The sequence below is a fragment of the Podarcis raffonei genome, chromosome 14 (genome assembly GCF_027172205.1).
Source record: "Podarcis raffonei isolate rPodRaf1 chromosome 14, rPodRaf1.pri, whole genome shotgun sequence".
NCBI classification, from domain to species: Eukaryota; Metazoa; Chordata; class Lepidosauria; order Squamata; family Lacertidae; genus Podarcis; species Podarcis raffonei.
In genome coordinates, this window is record NC_070615.1 from 37518129 (window position 1) to 37538176 (window position 20048).

The 20048-nt window shown below is 40.3% G+C and overlaps 1 protein-coding gene across 4 annotated transcripts in view; it reads left to right on the forward strand.

Annotated features, from left to right (window-relative positions):
- MRTFB (myocardin related transcription factor B) overlaps nucleotides 1-20048 on the forward strand; it is a 91990-nt gene that overhangs the window by 24232 nt on the left and 47710 nt on the right. For all 4 annotated transcript variants that reach the window (XM_053365914.1, XM_053365916.1, XM_053365915.1 and 1 more), the window contains one exon: nucleotides 4733-4899. In XM_053365914.1, the coding sequence (XP_053221889.1) occupies nucleotides 4746-4899 (154 nt within the window). In that variant the 5' untranslated portion in view covers nucleotides 4733-4745. The remainder of the gene's footprint in view (nucleotides 1-4732; nucleotides 4900-20048) is intronic.

The following is a 20048-nucleotide window of genomic DNA, read 5'->3' on the forward strand; positions in this document are numbered from 1 at the left end:
CACAGATGGTAGTGGCACTGTTACAGAAGAAAATGTGTTTCTTCTAAAAAAACCCCAAAACATTAACTGGAATATCTTTGCATCTGACCCACCAGGAAGTGGCCCCTGTGCCACTCTGGTATCCTATGAATCAAACATCAAATGTTACTTCTGGTGATAAATTGTGGGACTTGAGACTCCAGCACACCATGGGTGAGCAGATGGTTGAAAGCACGTATACCACACATTTTTTAAAAAGTTGACTGTTGAGAAGGCAGCACTTCAGATGAAAAGCCTTCCAATCTGCAAAGGCTTTTAAAGGTAATCACCTGCACTTTGAACTGGGTCTGGAAACAAATTGGTAGCTAGTGCAGTTGTTTCAACAGGGAAGTTACATGCTCCAAGTAAGCATCTCCATTTAATAGCCTGGCTGTGGGAGTATGGGAGGTGATGGAGTATGGGAGTGGCTTGATAGCCAGCAAGATGAACACATAATTTTCTAGCTCCTGGTTTTATCTGCTAATAAATCAGCTTATCAGACCTGATGCTTGAACTGAAAGAAATGCATTAAAACATGGACAGTGAAACAAAGATCTCAGCAACAGTTAGATCTGAGTTTAAAGTCCCACATTCCTATCTGAAATAGATTGGAATTGCTAAGAACTTAGGGAGACAAACCTGAATATTACATGGCAAAGAGCTACCTGAAGCTGTAAAAAAGTGCCAAACTTGTGGGGAAAGGGCCAGGCGATGGAGAGTACAGATTGTGAAATTAAAATGGGAAATTATTCAGGCTTGGACTTAGAGCTAATATAGGAAATGCTGTTAGAATTCAAATGGCCAGTGAGAAATAGAAGAGGAAACACAATGCACTTTTTACTCCACTGCATCAGTTACAGTTGTCCTGATGTGAAATTGAAAGAACATGACATTAAGAGAGAGGTCTCCTGGAGTGGACTACTTGCATAATTTCCATACCCTTGCAAATGGTGGTGGTTAGCAACAATAAATCCAAATCTCACTAGGTAATGGGGGTGACTCAGTGCCCACCCCTCGCAACCATCCTCAGCCCACCTGGTGGCTAACAGTGTTGACGCATCCTAATGAATCTTCCCGAGTTAAAGAATGGCCACTACACAAATTTTACACTGCTTATACAGTGGTGTTTCTTGTCAAATCAAGGCCACAGTAGTATATATGAATTTTACTGGCACTCATTAGTGACCTTGGCTAGGACAGAAAGAACATTTGACTGTGGAATAGAAGGCAAGCAAGGCTGGATAATAAAAAAGGCTTCAAGAGGAGAGATGAGTCATAGACATACAAAGATAAAAGCTTTGCAAATGATACACCCACAGAATATTATCATAAGCAACATTTTACTTTAGCTCCTATTAATGGGAGTTTTGAGAAATTAGGTAAGAATTTTAAAGGGCTCACTCTTAACTTGATGGGAGGTTATGAAAGAGATTATGTAGCCAGAATATGCCACTTGGGAGTCAGAAACCTTTTTTTTTTAAAATGCTGTTAATATTAGTAGCTCCTTACTTTAGCTGGACAGCTGCTAAGAGTTGTATGGAAATCAAGGGTTGTATGGAGACAGTTTGTAAAACAAACCCCAATATTTGATTATTATTTTTGCCTTTGTGTCTATTAAAAAGACAAGAAATGTACCGTATTTTTCACCCTATAGGACGCACCGGCCCATAGGATGCACCTAGATTGGGGGGGGGGGGAATAAAGGGGAAAAAATTATTTCCCCCCCAGGCGCGGGGCTAGGGCGGGGGAAGCCCGAGCTTCCCCTGACGCCAGCCCCCAGAACGGGACCCAGAGCGATGCCGAAGCTGCGTGCAGCTTTGGCATCGCTCTGGGAGCTTGCGGGGCTGGGGGAGGGGGAAGCCCTCCACCAGCGCCTCTCCCGCTGTCCCCCGAGTTTGCGGGGCTGGCGACGGGGAGGAGTAGGCTTCTCTCCTCCGCCAGCCTTCTAACCAAGTCGGGGGACAGCGGGAAAGGCGCGCTGCGCCTCCCGCTGTCCCCCAAGTTTGCGGGGCTGGTGATGGGGAGGAGCAGGCTTCTCCCCCCCGCCAGCCTTCTAACCAAGTCGGGGGACAGCGGGAAAGGCGCGCTGCGCGTCCCGCTGTCCCCCGAGTTTGCAGGGCTGGCGACGGGGAGGAGCAGGCTTCTCCCCCCCGCTATCCTTCTAACCAAGTCGGGGGACAGCGGGAAAGGCTCGCTGCGCCTCCCCGCTGTCCCCCGAGCTTGTGGGGCTGGCGGTGGGGCTCTCCTGAAGCCTGGAGAGCAAGAGGGGTCGGTGCGCACCGACCCCTCTCGCTCTCTAGGCTTCAGCGAAAGCTTGCATTCGCCCCATAGGACGCACACACATTTCCCCTTCATTTTTGGAGGGGAAAAAGTGCATCCTATAGGGCGAAAAATACGGTATATATTTGCTCATGCTTTAATAACTACCGGTTTGTATAACAGCATTATAATAATGGTGGTTTTATTTTCAATCCCTTTGCTATGAATCCCTAGTATGGAGTTTACTCTTTCATAGAAGTAGTGTTTTGCACTGACATTTTCATCAAGGCGTCTACCAGCTGTAGCCAAGAAGAGTCCCTTTTCTGTTCAGTCATTTGCAATCACCTGTATACATAATTAACATTAGTTCTTATGTGGTCCCCATGGAGAAAGGTATTTAAAGTCACCTGGGCTTCCTTTGACACCTTAAAAAAATTACTCAGATTATGGTTCTAGATTCAGATAGGTGGCCATGTTGGTCTGACGCAGTCTGTATGTGTGTGTGTGTGTGTGTGTGTGTGTGTATAGTACAGAGTAGCACCTTAGAGACCAACTAAGTTTATTCTTGGTATAAGCTTTTGTGTTCATGCACACTTCTTCAGATACAGATTATGGTGTCTGTGAAAAATGGTACTCAGTTGGGCTGTTCTTAACTTGCTATGTGAATACATATTTTGTTTTATTGCTTTATTGAGAGCCAAACTGCATATGCAAACTGAACCTCATGACATTTTTTAAGATTGAAAGTAGAGAAATGGTGAGGAATGGGAAGGGGGGAACTTACCGTATTTCCCCCTCCATAACACGCAGATTTTTTCTCCTAAAAAGTAAGGGGAAATGTCTGTGCGTGTTACTGAGCGAATGTGTGGTCCCTGGAGCCGACTGGTGCGAGTGAAGGCAAAAAACAGGCAAATATCAAATCGTCCGGAGAAGGGAAGCCTTGAAAAAAGGAAGCTGCTGCTTTCCTGCATTCTGCCTCAGGGTCTTACTGCCCACCCTTTTCTGTTTCGTTACTGTGTTTGCTCAAACGGAACAAAGAGCGGAGAAAACCCCTCCCCTCCAGGCAAGCAGAGGGGAAAGCAGAGCGTCCTTCCTTCTAATTCCAAGGGACTCGCAGGCAACATGCAGGTCGGAGGGAGAGAGAGGGAGGGAGGGAGGGAGGGAGGGAGAGAGAGAGAGAGCTGGCTGGCTGGCTTGGGTGGGTGGGAACTTTTGCCTTCCTTTCCTCCCTCCGGTAAAACCCCTCTCCTGCATTCTTAGCCAGCTGCTTCTCCGCACACCCCTCTCGTTGCTCCTTGTCCCTTCTATGTTTTTCCTTCCCTCCCCACTTAAAACGTGGTTGCAAAGCACGGATCCACATGGATCCTCAGGATCTTTGCATTGGGTCACCCCAAATTCACCATCAGATCACATAGCAATGATCTGATGCAAAAACAGGGCTGCAATGGTGCAAAAACGTGGTTACAAAGCACGGATCCACATGGATCCTCAGGATCTTTGCATAGGGTCACCCCAAATTCAACATCAGATCACATAGCATATCCATGGCTACAGCCTGCACCAAAAAAATCATGCACCCACTGTTGCCTGGGGCTGCAATGGTGCAAAAACGTGGTTACAAAGCACGGATCCACATGGATTCTCAGGATTTTTGCATTGGGCTACCCCAAACTCACCGTCAAATCACATGTCTGTGGCCACAGCATGAAGCACAAAAATGATACATCCACTGTTTCATTCAGAATTTTTTTTTCTTGTTTTCCTCCTCTAAAAACTATGTGCGTGTTGTGGTCAGGTGCGTGTTATCGAGCAAAAAATACGGTAATATTTTACCTGATTGCAATTTCCAGTTTCCTTGCATCAGTTCCTCCCTGTGGGGGGAAATATCCAGGGGAAATGGGAAGTTTTGCATTTATTTCTTTTACCTTAAGCTTAGTTTCAATAGATTCTGGGAACAAGGGGGCTGGGCCCAAAGGCTTTAAGATAAAAGAAGGTTTTGCAAAGGGTTTTGAAGTAGGTAAAGGTAAGGTAAAGGACCCCTGGACGGTTAAGTCCAGTCAAAGGTGACTATGGGGTGCTTCGCTCATCTCGCTTCAGGCAGAGGGAGCTGGCGTTTGTCCACAGACAGCTTTCTGGGTCATGTGGCCAGCATGACTAAATCACTTCTGGTGCAACACACAGGTGTTCTAGTGTACTATTTTGGGCATAGGGGGCATCAAAGGAGAATGAACAGAGTTATCTGAGGGAACAGAAGACTTTGGGAAGGAGCTATGAATGGGTAAAGCTAGGTATCCATAGGAGGAGAGAGATAAAGGGGCCATGATGATAGAAGGCTTTGAAGGTAAGAATAACTTGTGGATCTAGGTGTAGTTATTGAATATCTGCATGTGATTACTTTTGATCCATTTTGACAACTTGTTGGCACTAAACCGTCCTCTGTTGTCAATATTTCCAGCTGTTTGAACACAATGGAACACTTGGGAACAGTAGAGCCAGAAGATGATTCAGGATTATTACCACGCCTAGCACCTAGTCCACACAGTGAGGCAGTTGCTCATGAATTTCAGGAACTCTCCTTGCAACCCATCCAATGTTTGCCTCCCCTCAATGAAAGGAAGAATGGTGAGTACAAAATATGACAGATATTTGGTGTAGCTATTAAACAAAACTGAATTGTTACTTTTTTATTTAAGTGTTCTGTGATTTTACGCCCACTGAAAAAACGAATATCTGAATGTTGTCCAATAATGTTGCAAAATATGCCATATACTCTATCATAAACATTTATACATGTTTCCCTGCTTGAAATACCAGGTGTTCATCCAGTGCTTGCCTAATGTATTCAGCACATCTGATGAATGCGGAGTACTTCCAAAAATATTAATATCTAGTTTTGGAGTTATCAGTTTTAAACATTTACTTTATTGGGCATTTATGGAACTTAGTGGTTGCTAGTTTCATCTCTTCCTTTTCTGTTTCTTTTGGCTAAGAGACAGGAGATTTTAATCAGGGCATGTCTGTTCTAAAACTGAAACATGTTTCCATTTGGTGTGGTCTTCATTCTTTGCATTCGTTTAGCAAAGCTTACATTTGTATGTGGTCATCTGCTGCTTGTTCCCTGTACAGTTGTTTCCTATGTACTTGCAGCTGTGTTCTGAGGCATTTGGGTTTACCTTAAAGAGATAACTGGCTATAATTTGTGCACTCCTAACAGTAAACAATTCTACTGTCTTTTAAAATTTCTATAATAACTTAACATGGAGGCAACTGAGGACAATTTTTGGAATGGGGTTAGAAAGTATCAAGTAAAGAGCAATAGCAAATCCTACCATCTGAAGCAGAAGCAGTGTAGAAGAATAACAATGCAGTTGTCAACACCACTGTTTCCTATTTCCTAGTAACATCCAGATTTCAGCAATGCATTTTACGTGGGTCTTCCTCTAACGCTTTGAAATACAACAGCCTGATTATTGACTGGAACTGATCAGTCAGAACATAGTTGACCAGTGTTGAAACCACCTTACTGGCTTCTGATCTGTCTAATTGAAAGTGCTGGTCTCAACCTTTAACATCTAAAGTTGTATACCTTTTGGGACCCAAGTTTTTAAAGCAAAGGAACCATTCGCATAAACTTGCTCAGTTAGAAGGATTGAGTTGTATCCAATGGGACTTCCTCTTCCTTTCCTGCAAGCCCCTCCTGACATCTGCTCCAGAGGATTCCCTCTAGATTTTGATGGATAGAAGGGGAGAGAGGGCAAAGTTGTGTTGTGTGAGAGGAGCGCAGTGTTGGATGCAACCAGTAGTTATCAGAGACCCTCTGCTGTCAAAAAGTGAGGTGGATTCCTGAATATCTTCTTCAGGAATGCTCTCCTATAGGATTTGATTAGGTTCTTGCGGGAGGTATTTTTATTGTCTGGACTTTTTAATGCTTTTAATTATTAATCTCTTTAATGTTGCTATGGGGTTTTTTTGTGTGTTTTTTTTTGAGGATGTTTACTTGTGATTGTTAGGTGAGGTTTTACCATTGATCACTGTTTCTTCTTTTTAATTTTGAGATGGTTTTAATGGCTGGTTGAGCCATCTTGAAAATTACGTTTTGTAAGGTATGAAGGAAATTCTTTAACAATCCCTTGACAAGTTGCACCTTTTTATAGAGGGGTAAACAGAACCATGAAGAAAAGTTAACACTCTTTAATCCAGCATAGTTTTTCTCATAATGATACCTCACCGTGCTCGAACTGTATCAGTTTTATGAGAAATTGGTTCTTCATATAATCAGAAAATGTTAGAGTTGTATCCAGTGTTATTCCTACTTAGAGTTGACCCATTGAAATCAATGGACCTAAGTTATGTCTATTAATTTTAATTCTACATATGTAGAATTTCAGAATGTCAAGTTTTGTGATGAAAAGATCCTTATGTGGAAAAGAGAAGGAGATTAGAGCATGAGAGCAGATCCAAATGCACATTCCATTGGCAGTAATGTAGTGCGGTAGGCAACATTTGTATTCCTGTCCTGCGCATGGAAGCATCTTCTCTGAATCAGATCAGTTATCTTTAGCTACCCTTGTCTGTTCAAACTTAAGCCTTGCTATGCTTATGCATAAATACTTAGCATTGGATGCACCAGACCTAAGAGCAGCATAAATAAGGCTGTAGTCTTGAAAAGCTCTATTAAAAAGAAAGTATGGCTGAATAGAGTGGGACTTATTTCTGAGAAAACAAGTGTAGGATCATGCTGTGCATGTATCTAATTTTCTTGGCTTTGGCTCTTCAGCATAAGGAAGGTAGCACAGTGGGATTGTACAAGAAATGCTTCCAAGTTGATTCACAACTTGAAAATGAGTGCTTAGATTTTATAGCATCTTATTGGTGATTTATTCTGAACAGACTGGATTTCTTCCAGGACTTTCAGCACTCTTTTCAACCTAGAATTTGGACAGGTATTTATTGTAGTTTCCTTTGCAGCCTGAAACAAATTATTCAACCTCTGCATGTTGTGACTTGATTCTGCAGCTCATATTAGGAGTAAACTTTTTCTGAAAGAAGACACCTTCAGAAAGTTGGCGAGTGTGACTATGTGCAGTGCTTTATTTCATTTGATCATATGCAAGTCAAACTGGTAGTTTCTAGCTTTTTATTTTTTAAAAAAGGTTGATTTGTACATTCAGTACTCAGTCTTTTATCTTCATTTTCCTATTTGTTGTGGATCTGTTCTGACAAGAATTCTCCTTGTGCCTTAACAGTACTATGGTAACAACTGGCAGGAATCCATTGCTATTGTCTCATGGAGGCGATGGGCATTCTCGCTGCAGTTTTGATACTTGAGGATGTTTTCTGAGGGGCAAGATAATGGACAGTCAGGTTTGATATTAACTTCGAAGGAAGATCTTGATGGTTTGCTTTTTAAACATAGGAGAATAAGGACATTTAAGTTCTCAGGGCATATGGTATGGTGAGGTGCCTGTTGAAGGGGAGGGGGAGAAAACTGGAGTGGGTGAAAAGGGAATTAACCTAAAGCTGTAAAAGGTTTCTTGGATTGGGTGGAGGGAATAAGATTTTCTGAGAAATTAGTTATGAGATTTTTTTTGCAGGGGGAAATCTCCCCCACTTTGTTTGTTTTGTTTCTTTTTAAAAATGAATTCATCACACTTTTAAATAGTCGTGAGTACAGTCAGACAAAAAAAATACTCTGTTGCTGTTTTACCAGTACATCTGGAGTTTAAAAATAACATCGTACATCATGTCTGATAGAGTTCAGTGGGTCATGGGTACAACCATGAACAGCTTTTTTGATTCCGTCATAAAAACACATATAAGGGGTTTGTCTGTCTTCTCAGCTTGGGATCAAATGTGGACTAGGAGACTGCAGGAAATTTTCTGTCCTCTGAACTGTTTGTTGTACACAGCAAGTAGATAAGATCAACATTCCCAAAATGTAATACCTTTAAACACGTTCATCAAAAGGCTTTTGGTACCTATCTTGGATTTTGATTATTGAAGGTCCTTTTCCCTAAGTTTAGGACCTGCAACTTAAATCCAATGTTAGAGATACTTTGTATAGTCTACAGATTTTCTTCAAAGTCCTGTAAACCTCCAGCTTTCCTTTTTGAAAACATTTTTTTTAACTTAAGTTAACAGGTTAAGACACAATTTCATCCTGGCAGAGACTCTAAATGGGCAAAATATATATGATCCTGAATGACTTCCATATATCATGTTGGGCAAGCCTGTCATACGATTCCTTAAAGTTTTGGCTCATTTCTTTCAGCCCTTATGTGTTCCTAGTACATGTCATCTTAAGGTTGAAAGGAGTGACACCTCCAGCTCCCCAATTCCACAATAATGAAATTGTACTCTTGAGTTTGGTTTCAAATGCTACCTACACCACATTAACGTGGTCAGTGTTTTACATATGCTAGCGTTTGGGAAGTGTGCAGGAAGGCAGCTTTTTGTTGGTTTGGAGATTGCACATGAGTTTCTTTATTTAGTATTTAAAGCCAAACAAGTATTGTTGCCCAAAGTGAACATGAAGCATTTTTAGTTCTTCGTAGTAAAGAAAGCCAATGGCCAGTACTCAATAACCATTTTTTGAAGAAATGAAGAACCCATGGCCTTGCAGATATTGTTGGATTGTAATCCTCTCATCCATGATAATTTGCAATGTTAGCTAGTGCTGGTAGGAGTTGAAGTCCAAGCGCGTTTTGAGGGCCACAGTTTCTTCATCCCAGTATTATTGCTTAAAGAGGCGCATGTAGTCTACATGGGTTTATTACACTAGACAGCTGTGCACATACTTGTGGGTTTCTGAGTGTAGCCCTGACAGAACATTGGTTCTCTCTAATTTAAGCATCAATTAGATACTACACTGATTCAGATTTACTGGTTAAACAGCATGATCCAGGGTTGTCTCCTGTAACTTCAGTGGATTTTAAAAATTCCTTTTCACAACTCTGTCTACCCTATCCTAGCATCTCAGTGCCTGATATTTTGAAAAAGACTTGAGTAGGGCTGGGGGGGGGGAATAATGTGATGTGTGAAATAATTTTGACCCTTGGTGAGAATGTACATGTTATCTAAGGGATGGCATCTCTTATGCTATAAGAAATGCGAAGAGAGACTTTGTATATACTGGTTTCCCGTTCAGTCTGTCATTGTTACTAGTACTGCCAGTTCCCACAATCCTAACATTCCCTGGGCATCAGTCAGTGTCTGCAAGGAACAATTTTCATGTGAAAAGCCCACAGGCCAAGACTCAGTAGTCTCTAGAGAGCTGACCTCTGAAGTTGAGTCTCTTCTGACATTTTCACAAGCTACTTGAAGTGATTTCTGCAGATTCATTCCATTTGGTAAACTTTTGAACAAAATCCCTGTCCTTTTCAGTAAGATTTATTAAAGCCATTTCCCCCTTTCTCAGTGACAGAATGATGCAATTAAGATGGGAGATGTGTCTGGTGACTAAGTATGATGAAAAATATTGTTTACTGATTCTTATTTTTAAGAAGTAGTACAAAAAGAGTCCATGGTGTTGTTTTATTTCCAGACATTTCTTGTTGATAATGAAGTATTTTGCTGGTAATTAATGTAATGTCTACTTTTTAAAACTAGTTTTTTTAAAAAAAATATCTTTTAGGGGGCAAAATGCTAAGTGTAGTGGTTCTCTCTAGATGAATGTTGATAATTTTCTAGTTTCAGTGAAATTACCCTTAGCAGTGTTGTATGCTATTGATGTTCTAAAAATGACCTGAAAAGATATTGGTGGAATAATTTTCAAAGAGTGGGTTACTGTAAGCGTTGCCAATCCTTTTCTTTCCATGAGCACATTTCAAATTTCTTGCTTTTCTTTCTTCATCCCTCCCCCCGAAAAGTTACAAAGAGAGAGAGAGAACACATACAGTTTCCTTTTTCAAGGGTTTGGGGTAAAATGCAGCTTCAGTAGTGTTGAAATGCATAGGTGTAGCCAAGATTTATTTTATGGGGGGCAGGCTTTATGTTGGGGGGCAGAACTGAGATATCTGTGATGCAATTGGCCAGTTAGTTAATGATTTCTATTTATTTACTTGATTTAGGTGGGGCAGCTGCCCCCTCTGCCCCTCCTGGCTACGCCCATGTTAAAATGAATCCTCTTGAATTTTCATGATGTTACACAGGGTCCTATAGCAGCAACCATTAAATTAAAGCTTACATTGGCAGACTGCAAAGTAAAAAATCATAGATATGGTGTCTGGGACAAAAACACTGATTCAAGGCATGGATCCTCATCATGGTTCATTTTTACATAGGATGTCAATCAATTATATCTATGCACTTAGAGATGACTTATGATTTGACTCATGATTTTAGGGCATAGTTTGTAAACAATTACAAGAATCCATAGGGATCTGTGCCTCACATCCATGTTTTTGCACCAAGGCAGTACTAGAAAGGGCCAGATCTTTGATTTTTATGGTTCAATCAGTGGAGATAGATGGGATATGTGACTTGATAGAAGGGTGTGTCTGTCTGCCTGGGACAGGTAGCCCATTACAAACTTAGGAAATTTCAAGTGGATTCATTTTACTAGATTGTGTGTGTTTCCATCTCTCTGTTTCTCTGGTACCTTATGCACCATGTCTTCTCCACATTGCACAGTCTGTTTTTCTCTCCCATTCCCAGTCTCAAATCTCTCCCCTTTTTCTCATACCATATCAGGTGCTTCGCTGTCTGTTCAGCTGCTGATGTGCTGATCTAAGACTTGGAAACCACATAGTGCAAGAGATTACAAAAAGTTCATTGAAAACTAAACAGCAACACTATTACGCCAACACCACACACAGCTGAAAGAGGAACTGGGAAAGAGTGTCCACCTTCCCACTTCCTGTTTCACATTCATGCATTTCAAGGCTCAGATTGGTAGCTGATAAAAAAGCTATATATGTGAAATAAATTCTTATGAGGAAAAATTGCCACAAACACATCTAAGGGATTGCTTACTGGGAGCCCAACTCTTCACTTTACTGAATGTTCACATTTAAGGCATCTGTTCTTTGATTTTAAAGCAGCCATGGGGAGGGCCCAATCAGGATTCGAACAACAGAGCATTGGGAAGAGGGTTGAATTCAGTCCCCCAGTGAAAACTAAATATCCCTTTTTCCCAGGGCAAATTGCAACTTGGAGGGTTTGATATTTATATTTTTAATTAGGACTGCAGTTTTGGGGGCACAGGCAGCTGCTATTTAAAAAAGAAAACTGATTTGTTAAAACTGTGATTGTACATTTTAACATGATGTGTACTTTAGTTCTGTGTTTTAATAGATCATATATTCTATTAATGTTTTATTTTTTTTAATTATTGCTTCCCCACCCTATGTGTTTAGCTGTTTCTATTTTAGCTGTAGACTCCCTGTCAGGGAAAAGGGCAGAAAATAATAATAATAATAATAATAATAATAATAATAATAGTAGTAGTAGTAGTAGCAGCAATCATCTATCCAATTTGCTTTACTTCAAGCTGACATTTATAAGGATTTTGCTTTTAACCTTCTATATTATTGTTGCACACCACCCCAATCTCTGAGTGATGTGAGATTCCAGAGGCTCCATGCAATAACCAAGGCTTTCATTTTTCATTCAGAATGATGCATAGAGGAGACTGTGGTATTTTTATGATATATTGTTTATTTACACATATATACAACCTGAGCCCATGAAGGAGGGGTTCACAGTATCAACACCCCAAGAAGGCCTTGCTTCTCCCATAGTCATAGCCTCAGATTCAAAACAGAAATCAGGCATTGCCCCCTCTCTCTCCCCATCTTGCTGCTTTTCTTCTACCTAACATCACTTCACTCTCTCCTCTCAACTTTGGCTTTGTCCTTCTAACTATGCATGAGTTGAGGGAGGGTGCCCCACCTATTTGCCATCTCACACTGATCCACTTAATTTGTTCCCCTTAATGGCCAGTTACTCAGGTGACCACCTTACCAGGAAGTTAACATGGCTTTAACACTCACTGGATCCAGGGTTTAGAAGGTCCTTAGCCTTCTTCCCCTCCCAACTCATAACATTATAAAACATGTGTGTGATTGGTGTGTGTTTGTGGTCTGTTTGTGTGTGAAAGAGTGGATGTGACCACACCAATCTTTTGGAGGTTTGGCCAACAGTAAATGCAGCTCTTGGGCCAAAAAAAGGTTATCCAGTCTTGTTTTATAGCATTCTCAAGAAAAAATGAAATGATCAGTCTCATGGAGGGGTGCTGAACCACTTCTTTTATCTGAGCTACCCATTCCTTAATCTGTGTTTTTGGTTTTCTGTCAGTTTGTAAAACAACAACCAAAAGGCTTGTTCAGCTTGACATTATGAGGAGAGGGAGAATGGATCCCATAAGATAAGGTCCAAGCAGTATTAAATACTTGCTTGTGCATTTACGTCATGTTTAATGAGGCAATAAAATTGTCCACATATGTTCCTGTTTTCATTTCTCATGTAACTGATACTTGAAATTGAGGCTAGCCATGCTCCCAAAGTTCTAGGCAGACTGGCATAGTTGAGATAACAGAGGATGCATCATTTCCTATAGAGCCTTTCCTAAGATTTTTAGTGGTTGTTTCCCCTAGCCCTGATATTTCTTGAGGCTAGAATTGGATGGTGTGAATGCAAACTATTTGTAAATCTGTGGGAAATGTGATGTTAAAGAGATTATTTATGTGGCTTATTTTGTTGATGGCGCAGCAGATGTTGGGAAGAAGTAGTGAAGGGCCTTTGAGCAGCATGCTCAGCATGCTTTAATCCATAGTTTGTCTTAAGACCAAATGACTGCAGTATGTGGGATTGTCCTTGGTTCTAGTTTGGAAGCTTCAGCTTGTGCAGAAAGCAATGACCAGACTGCTTCCCTGGCCACAGACTGTGACTGTGACACACCATTGTTATGACATCTGCACTGGCTGCATGTCTGCTACTGAGCCAGGTTCAAGGTCGTATTGATTTACAAAACCCTGTGCAACGTAGGTCCAGGGTACTCTGGGGATTACCCTAACCCGTATATTCCAGCTCGATCGCTGAGATCATCTAAAGGAGCATCGCTGGTCATTCGCTATGCTTGTCAGGCTCATTTAACAACAAAAAGAAACCAAACCTTTAGTGTCATTGGCCCAGTCCTGTGGAATGCCCAGTCCTGTGGCATTCATCAGGCTCTTCTGTTTCAACCTTTAAATGCCTGCTAAAAACTTTTCTACTTGTCCAGTTTATGCAGGAAATTAATAATTCATATTTGCATAACAGTTAGCTATTTTTTTATTTTTAGCACCTTAATTTTTATATGGTATGATTTTGCATATAATTATTGTAAACTGCTCTGATATTTCCAATGATGAGCGGTATATAAATATTTTAATCAATAAATAAAGCAATATGTTTTGTGAACCAGGTCATTGTGTTTGCTTATCACCATCGTTACAGTCCAGATGGGATTGTTTCATGCCAGGCAAATATATTCTCTTTAACATGAAATAAATTTACCTAACATGCCTTTCATGTTTAAGCTTGCTTTTAAAAAAAAACAAAAACAAAAAACATGAGTGATAAATTTTACTCAGAGCAGCCTCATTGAAATTAATGAATAGCTAATTTAGGTCCATTAATTTAAAAGTACAACTTCATTAAATACCACTCCATGTTTACTTGGTACATTAGTGTCATGTTTAGTCTTCCAGAAGAAAATCTAGTCACAATTTTAATGATTTTGATATGGTGTCCATAATCTGGGATCTTATCTGGCAGCTACTGAAATCAACTGAAATACTTCTTATTGACTTGTATAAAAACACTGAAATGTTAGTTATCAAATGAATGTTAAATGTATGTTTGATTACAGCCTTCTTCATTTGGTGCAGTGCTTCAAAACATACTTCAAAGGGTCAGTTGTAGTTGTTCATCTGAAGAGACTCTCATTAGATCACACATTTTTGGGAAGGCTTCTATGTCACCTTCCTGTTTACCATGTTTACGGTACCATGCCAACATACCATTGTGAAACACTGGTCTGTATGAAATCCTATTCGACTTCTTTTAACAAATTAGTTTTATAATTGCATGAATTTCTTTAAACTGCGAGAGACAGTTGTTCAGCAATTAAATCCACATGTTTGCTTCTCTTGCTACATAGTTCAAAGCTGTAATAAGTGTATAAAAACTTTGAAGCAATTAGTTGTTACAGCAATGATTGCTTTCTTTACAAAACAAAATGCTACAACTTTTGAACTCTTGATACAGCTGGTTTGTAGTGTTCTAGTGATCAGACTAATACAAGAACAGGATATCCTCCTACATCCTTAGTAGACATAAGTACATTTTCTCTGGCTGTTGAGCCATTTTTTTAAAGAGCACGTCCACATGTTTATTAAAAGCACCTAGCTGTTCCCTTTCTTCCTCCTCCTTATCTTACCCAAGTGGCATATAAATGCTATTGGTTCACATTTATTTGAATGCAGGGATAGACAACACAGTACTCACTGGGTTGGTGGTTCTTGTTATTTTAAGTCACTTTTTTATTGAAATGGCAGGCACTTTGCTCATCCTTGGAGGGGCTTTTCTGAATGTGTGAGTGGTGGGGTGCTCAATTATATTCTCTGTGAGAGAGAGATACATTTGGGCGGGGGGGGGGGACAAGGCATGTGTGACTGTGCATAGATGAAGTATATGAGTGCATGTGTGTGAGGGAGGTGCTTGTGTGCATGTGGTTTTTATGTGTGCAGTGTGTTTGTGTGTGTGCTGTGTGTGCTAGAGTGAGTAGCCACCTTGTATACTTTCCCTAGTGCTGAGGAATGCAACCTTTTATTATTAGATAGCAACTACATAAGTGTGTGTGCCCGGGGGAATCAATATTGTGTGATTTCCACAGTAAGCACCAGCAGGTCATTGACGACCTCCCATGGAAAGCATGAGATTGTCTGACAAGGGAGGGGGACAGCAGCAATAACTGTACTTTTTCTGATTTTGTGTTGTGCCAATGACAGTCAGCATTTTTTCTTATGCTACACTCGCATGGCACCCACAGCACTTCCTCAAAATTCAAAATGTGTCTGCGAGTCCAAAAAGGTTGACAATCCTTTCTACCATCCAAAGGCATTAGAAGAGAGCTTGGCCAGTCCACCTGACAGGAATAGAGGAAATCAACAAGCTTACTTTCTAAGACATGGAAAACTTTCAGTCAGTTGTGTAGGTTGCTACAGTTGAACGAAAAGCAATTCTAAAACAGTTAACACAGGAGGAATGATTAAAAAAATCATGAATTCACTTCTGTTCTATTTGCATTGCAATAATTAGGGCTTGAGGCTGCAATCCTATACACAGTTACACAGGTGTAAGTCCCATTTTACTTAATAAGACTTACTTTTGTGTAGGCATTTATAGGATTGCCTGGTAAGAAATGTTTTTTGTTTTTGTTCGGTGCAGAACACAGAAAAGGGCATTGTTGGTAGACGATGGCATACATACATAATATTGGAAGATGAGCAGATGGATCAATTCTGCTGTTGTGGATAATGTTATTAATGTTATTAGGTCCTGTAATAGTGCTGCCAGAATAGATATGCAGTAAACAAACAAACCCCTGTGTTGCAAAATGTGACTCAGCAATATCGAAAGCAACACGATGGCCAGAAACAATTACAGTATAGAAAACTTTATGGAATAATGCAAAACATCAAAACTATCAAACTGAAGTCTCTGAAAGTCCTTGAATAAGTCACGGTGCCAGACTTTACCCGGCGGAGAGCAAGCTTGTAAAGCTTTGTATAATTAGCAAATGTCCAATTCTGATGTCCAACTCTGAACTCTGCTGAACAGTGTTTCCAGATAGCAACTACTGTTTTGTTCAGTTCTTCATCAGCCAAATAGTTCAACAAACACTCGTAAGTAGAAAGATGTGTAATTTCTTCATTAGCCAATCTTTTTTCGAATTGATACAATATACATGAGAATGAAAAATACTCTGGAACAGTACTCATAATTGTATATTCATGTATATTATATCAATTCGAAAAAAGATTGGTTGAAGAAATTACGCATCGATCTGGCCACCGTGTTGCTTTCGATATTGCTGAAAATAGATATGCAGACAGAGTTGAAATCTGGCTCTGGTCGCTCTGACCATATCCTTGTTGTGTATCCTGTTCAGAATGGTGAGGAGCTGTTTTAGATTGGGAGGCTGTCTTGTCTGTAAGCCAGTACAGAGCTTTGAGAGGGCCAACTTAAAACAACTACTCACTAACAACAAGAGGACAGAACTTCATGCATCTGATGGAGTGTAGTCTATGAAAGCTTTTGTCCTGTTTTGAGCAGCTCATAATCTAAAGCATAAAAACATGTTGAGCTTGCACACTTCTGTTAGCTTTGGTTACAAATTTGGTTACAAAAATGTATTACATTTGGGAAGATGAGCATTAATGATGCAGAAGAATATAGAGCTCTTAAGGAAATCTTCTATTAGTGTTTCAGCTTTTTGCTGTGTTTTATATTCCTCCTACGAGTCCTTAGTTTCTTTGCACAGAAACTAAAGAGTTAAATAAAGTTTATCTGAATAAGCTGACGGTCTCAGGGCTCACAAACTTGAGTGAACACTTGATTGGCTCATCTACAAATGCCCTTTTTCATGAGAGCAGATTTCTGTGAGTGAAGAGACAAGATTGTTGTTTCCTTGTATTGTTAAAGGTTCTGGGGAAGCCCTTTTGAATGGGTGATCATTTTTGGAAATTACACCATCTTGGTATTTTCTTGGATTGTGATGAATCTAGCTCCATTTGAAGTTCTTTGGGTTCGATTATTTCTGCTCTCCACACTTTTTTGCCTCACAGATTTTGCATGCTCTGAGAGTTTAGCATCATCCATGTAAGTAATTGAATCCTCTTCTACTTTTTCACAGGAAAAATATTAAGTTTTTCATTTTATTTTATTGAAGTGTGTTTTAATGTTCTTGCTTAAAGTGTGTTTTTCATACAGAAACTAATTGCATTGTGTGGGGAAAGCTTAAGACTTGCTGAAATATTGACACTTCTTACAATAAGCAGACAGTCACAGAGTTTCTGCTAAATACCAGCTTTCCATTAACGGAGGGATAACTCCATTTGCCAATGTGCAGGATGCTTTAGCAAATTATTCTGTTTGTGTTATTTCAGTGAATTTTCTTGTTTTGAAAAGATAAATTGAAAACTGGAGGGAGGCACCTTTATAAAAAGGACCTTATTCCTTAATATTATTAGAACATGTAAGAAAAACTTGTCCGTGCACTGAGAAACCACCTTATTCAAAATAATTAACAATTAGCTCTAAATAGGAAAGTTATCTTTTATTGTAACTTGGTCAACAAAGTCTTAATTCTATCTGCACATTACAGTGTCAGTTGCAGTACAAAAATTCCATCAAACTGACTAGTGACACTCTTTTAGAATAGGAAGCCCCCCCCCATTCCTTTAACAATGCTTTGAGGTCATTTATGCATTGATATGCTATGGGATATTATTAATTTTAGATACCCTTGCCCTAATCCAGACTGATTATACACATGGGAGCTCAAGTGAGCATGCTGGGATTTTGCGTAATCATGCATTTCCCTGTTCACTGCATTGTGGGCCATGCTCAGCATTGCGTGGCCCCCACATTGTAGTGGTTGAAGCAATCATGTGTGCATTGGAATTTTTTTTGGTCTTTTGGATGGAAACAGAGATAATAACTTTATTGAATGAATTTATTTATGGAAGATAAAGCATATTTTTAAGTGGAATTTATTTTGTGTACCAGTTCTGCATAGATTTATTTTTTTTTTTTAATTTAGGTTTGCAACCTAGTGACAGGTTGCATGAATCTGTATTTTTTCATCTGTTTTTAAATCTTACACTAAAGAGTTAGCCCTGGACAGTTGGTCAGGGCTGAAATATTTCCAGATAATCCCTTACATAGTACAATTTACTGGTCTTAATATACAGCATGCAAGTCAACCATGTACAGTATGTGTTATAATTGTGGGAACTATTGATGCTGCCAACACTTATCTAAAGCCAGTGTAATGACAGATGGCTGACAATGCACCGGTTTTTGTTCAGTGGTGACATGGTTTCTAGTATTAAAAGTGAGTTTAATCACATTTTCTAACGTTCTTATTCTCTGAAAAACTCAAATTATTTTCCTGTTACAATTGAAAACAACATTTTGAGCTTGACTTTCACAATGAAAGGCTTCCGCTCCGAAGTTGAAATTCACCATAATCTATTTCCAACTGAAAGTAGGATCTTATAATGGAAAATTGTATTTGTAGCCAGCTGATAAATCTCAGGATACATCATCTTTTTAATCCAGTAATTAGTACTTTTAGTGCTTTTTTTATTCTGTGAAGATTTTTTGAATAGGAGATTAGATGAGCACGTCTTAGGATACTTTAGTGTTGAAAACCCACAAGGTTTTGGGGTGAAACTGCTGCAGCTTTCACCATGGGAGCTGAGGCACTTCCACCCCAGTGCCTTGTGGGCTGGGACAATGCAGCTTCTTTGCACGACTCAGCTGGTGGGGGGCAGAAGATCTTCTGCTCCCCCTGCTGAGTGAGCCCTGATGTCCCTGCCGCTCACACACAAGCATCAGGGACCTCAGGGCTTCTTTGCATGGCTCAGCTGGGGGGGCAGGAAGGCTCCCCCCCAGCTGAGTGAGCCTCATGCTTTTCCAGCTCATATGTGAGGCATCAGGGCTTGCTCCTCTGGGGGGCAGGAGCAGTATAAGGAAGCCAAGGGAGGAACAAGCTGTATCGGCCTGGTGATACAGCTTGCTCCTCCCTCTGTGGTATGAGGGGCAGAGTGATGACAGCTTCACCTGGCAGCATATTGCGGGTGAAACTGCCGCTGCTCCTGAGTCCCTCTGCTTACCAGTGGCCCAATGTTTAAAGTGGTGCTGGTAGCAGAGGGACTCAAGAGCGGCATCAGTTTCACCCACAATATACTGCTATCACATTCTGCTCCTCATATTGGTCCTGGGTGATGGATCAATGCAATCCAGTGTTAGGCTAAGGCATCTCCTCAGAAGCTCCAGACGGCATAAAACTGTAAAGCCACCATACAGGTAACATGTAAATAATGAATCAAACTATGGCCTCCTACTGCCAAACTACTCAAAGCTAAGCCATGGAGTCTGGTCTTGCTACAGACAAACCACAACATGTAGCTACAGTTTGTTCTTGGCTTACCACTTGTGATTTGTTTGGGGCAACAAACCATGAGGCCAGGTTTGGACGTAATGCTAACCCATGGCTTAGCTCTGAGTAGCACAGCAACAGCAGAACCAAAAAAGGAGTGAAGTGGCTACAATTTTTGTTCTGAGTATCCACACACTTTCTCATTCACACTTAGTCATGCTTTGGCTTGGGGAACCAGACCTTTGTCTCATAGCCCCACCCAGCTATTTTCTAGGAAAGGATGTGGACACTGAGACATATGTATAGAGCAGCAAATCTTTTTCACCCACCCTTGCATCAACCCCAAGGCTTTCTAATACATTCAAGTAACACATATTTTAAATAACTTATCATGTTATGCTAGAGAGGTTAAATCAAGAAATGCTAATTTGGACTTAATTTGGATTTCATAGTGTGTTCTGGTATCCTAAATGTATCTGTTATAAAATGTTTGTGGGAATCGTTACATAGCAGAGTAATTGCTTCTCTCTTCTCAGATAGAAATAGCTGGCCAGAACAGCCTTTGAAGCAATTCATTGCTCATTTCTACAGAGTGCACATTAAATCTAACTGTTCATTA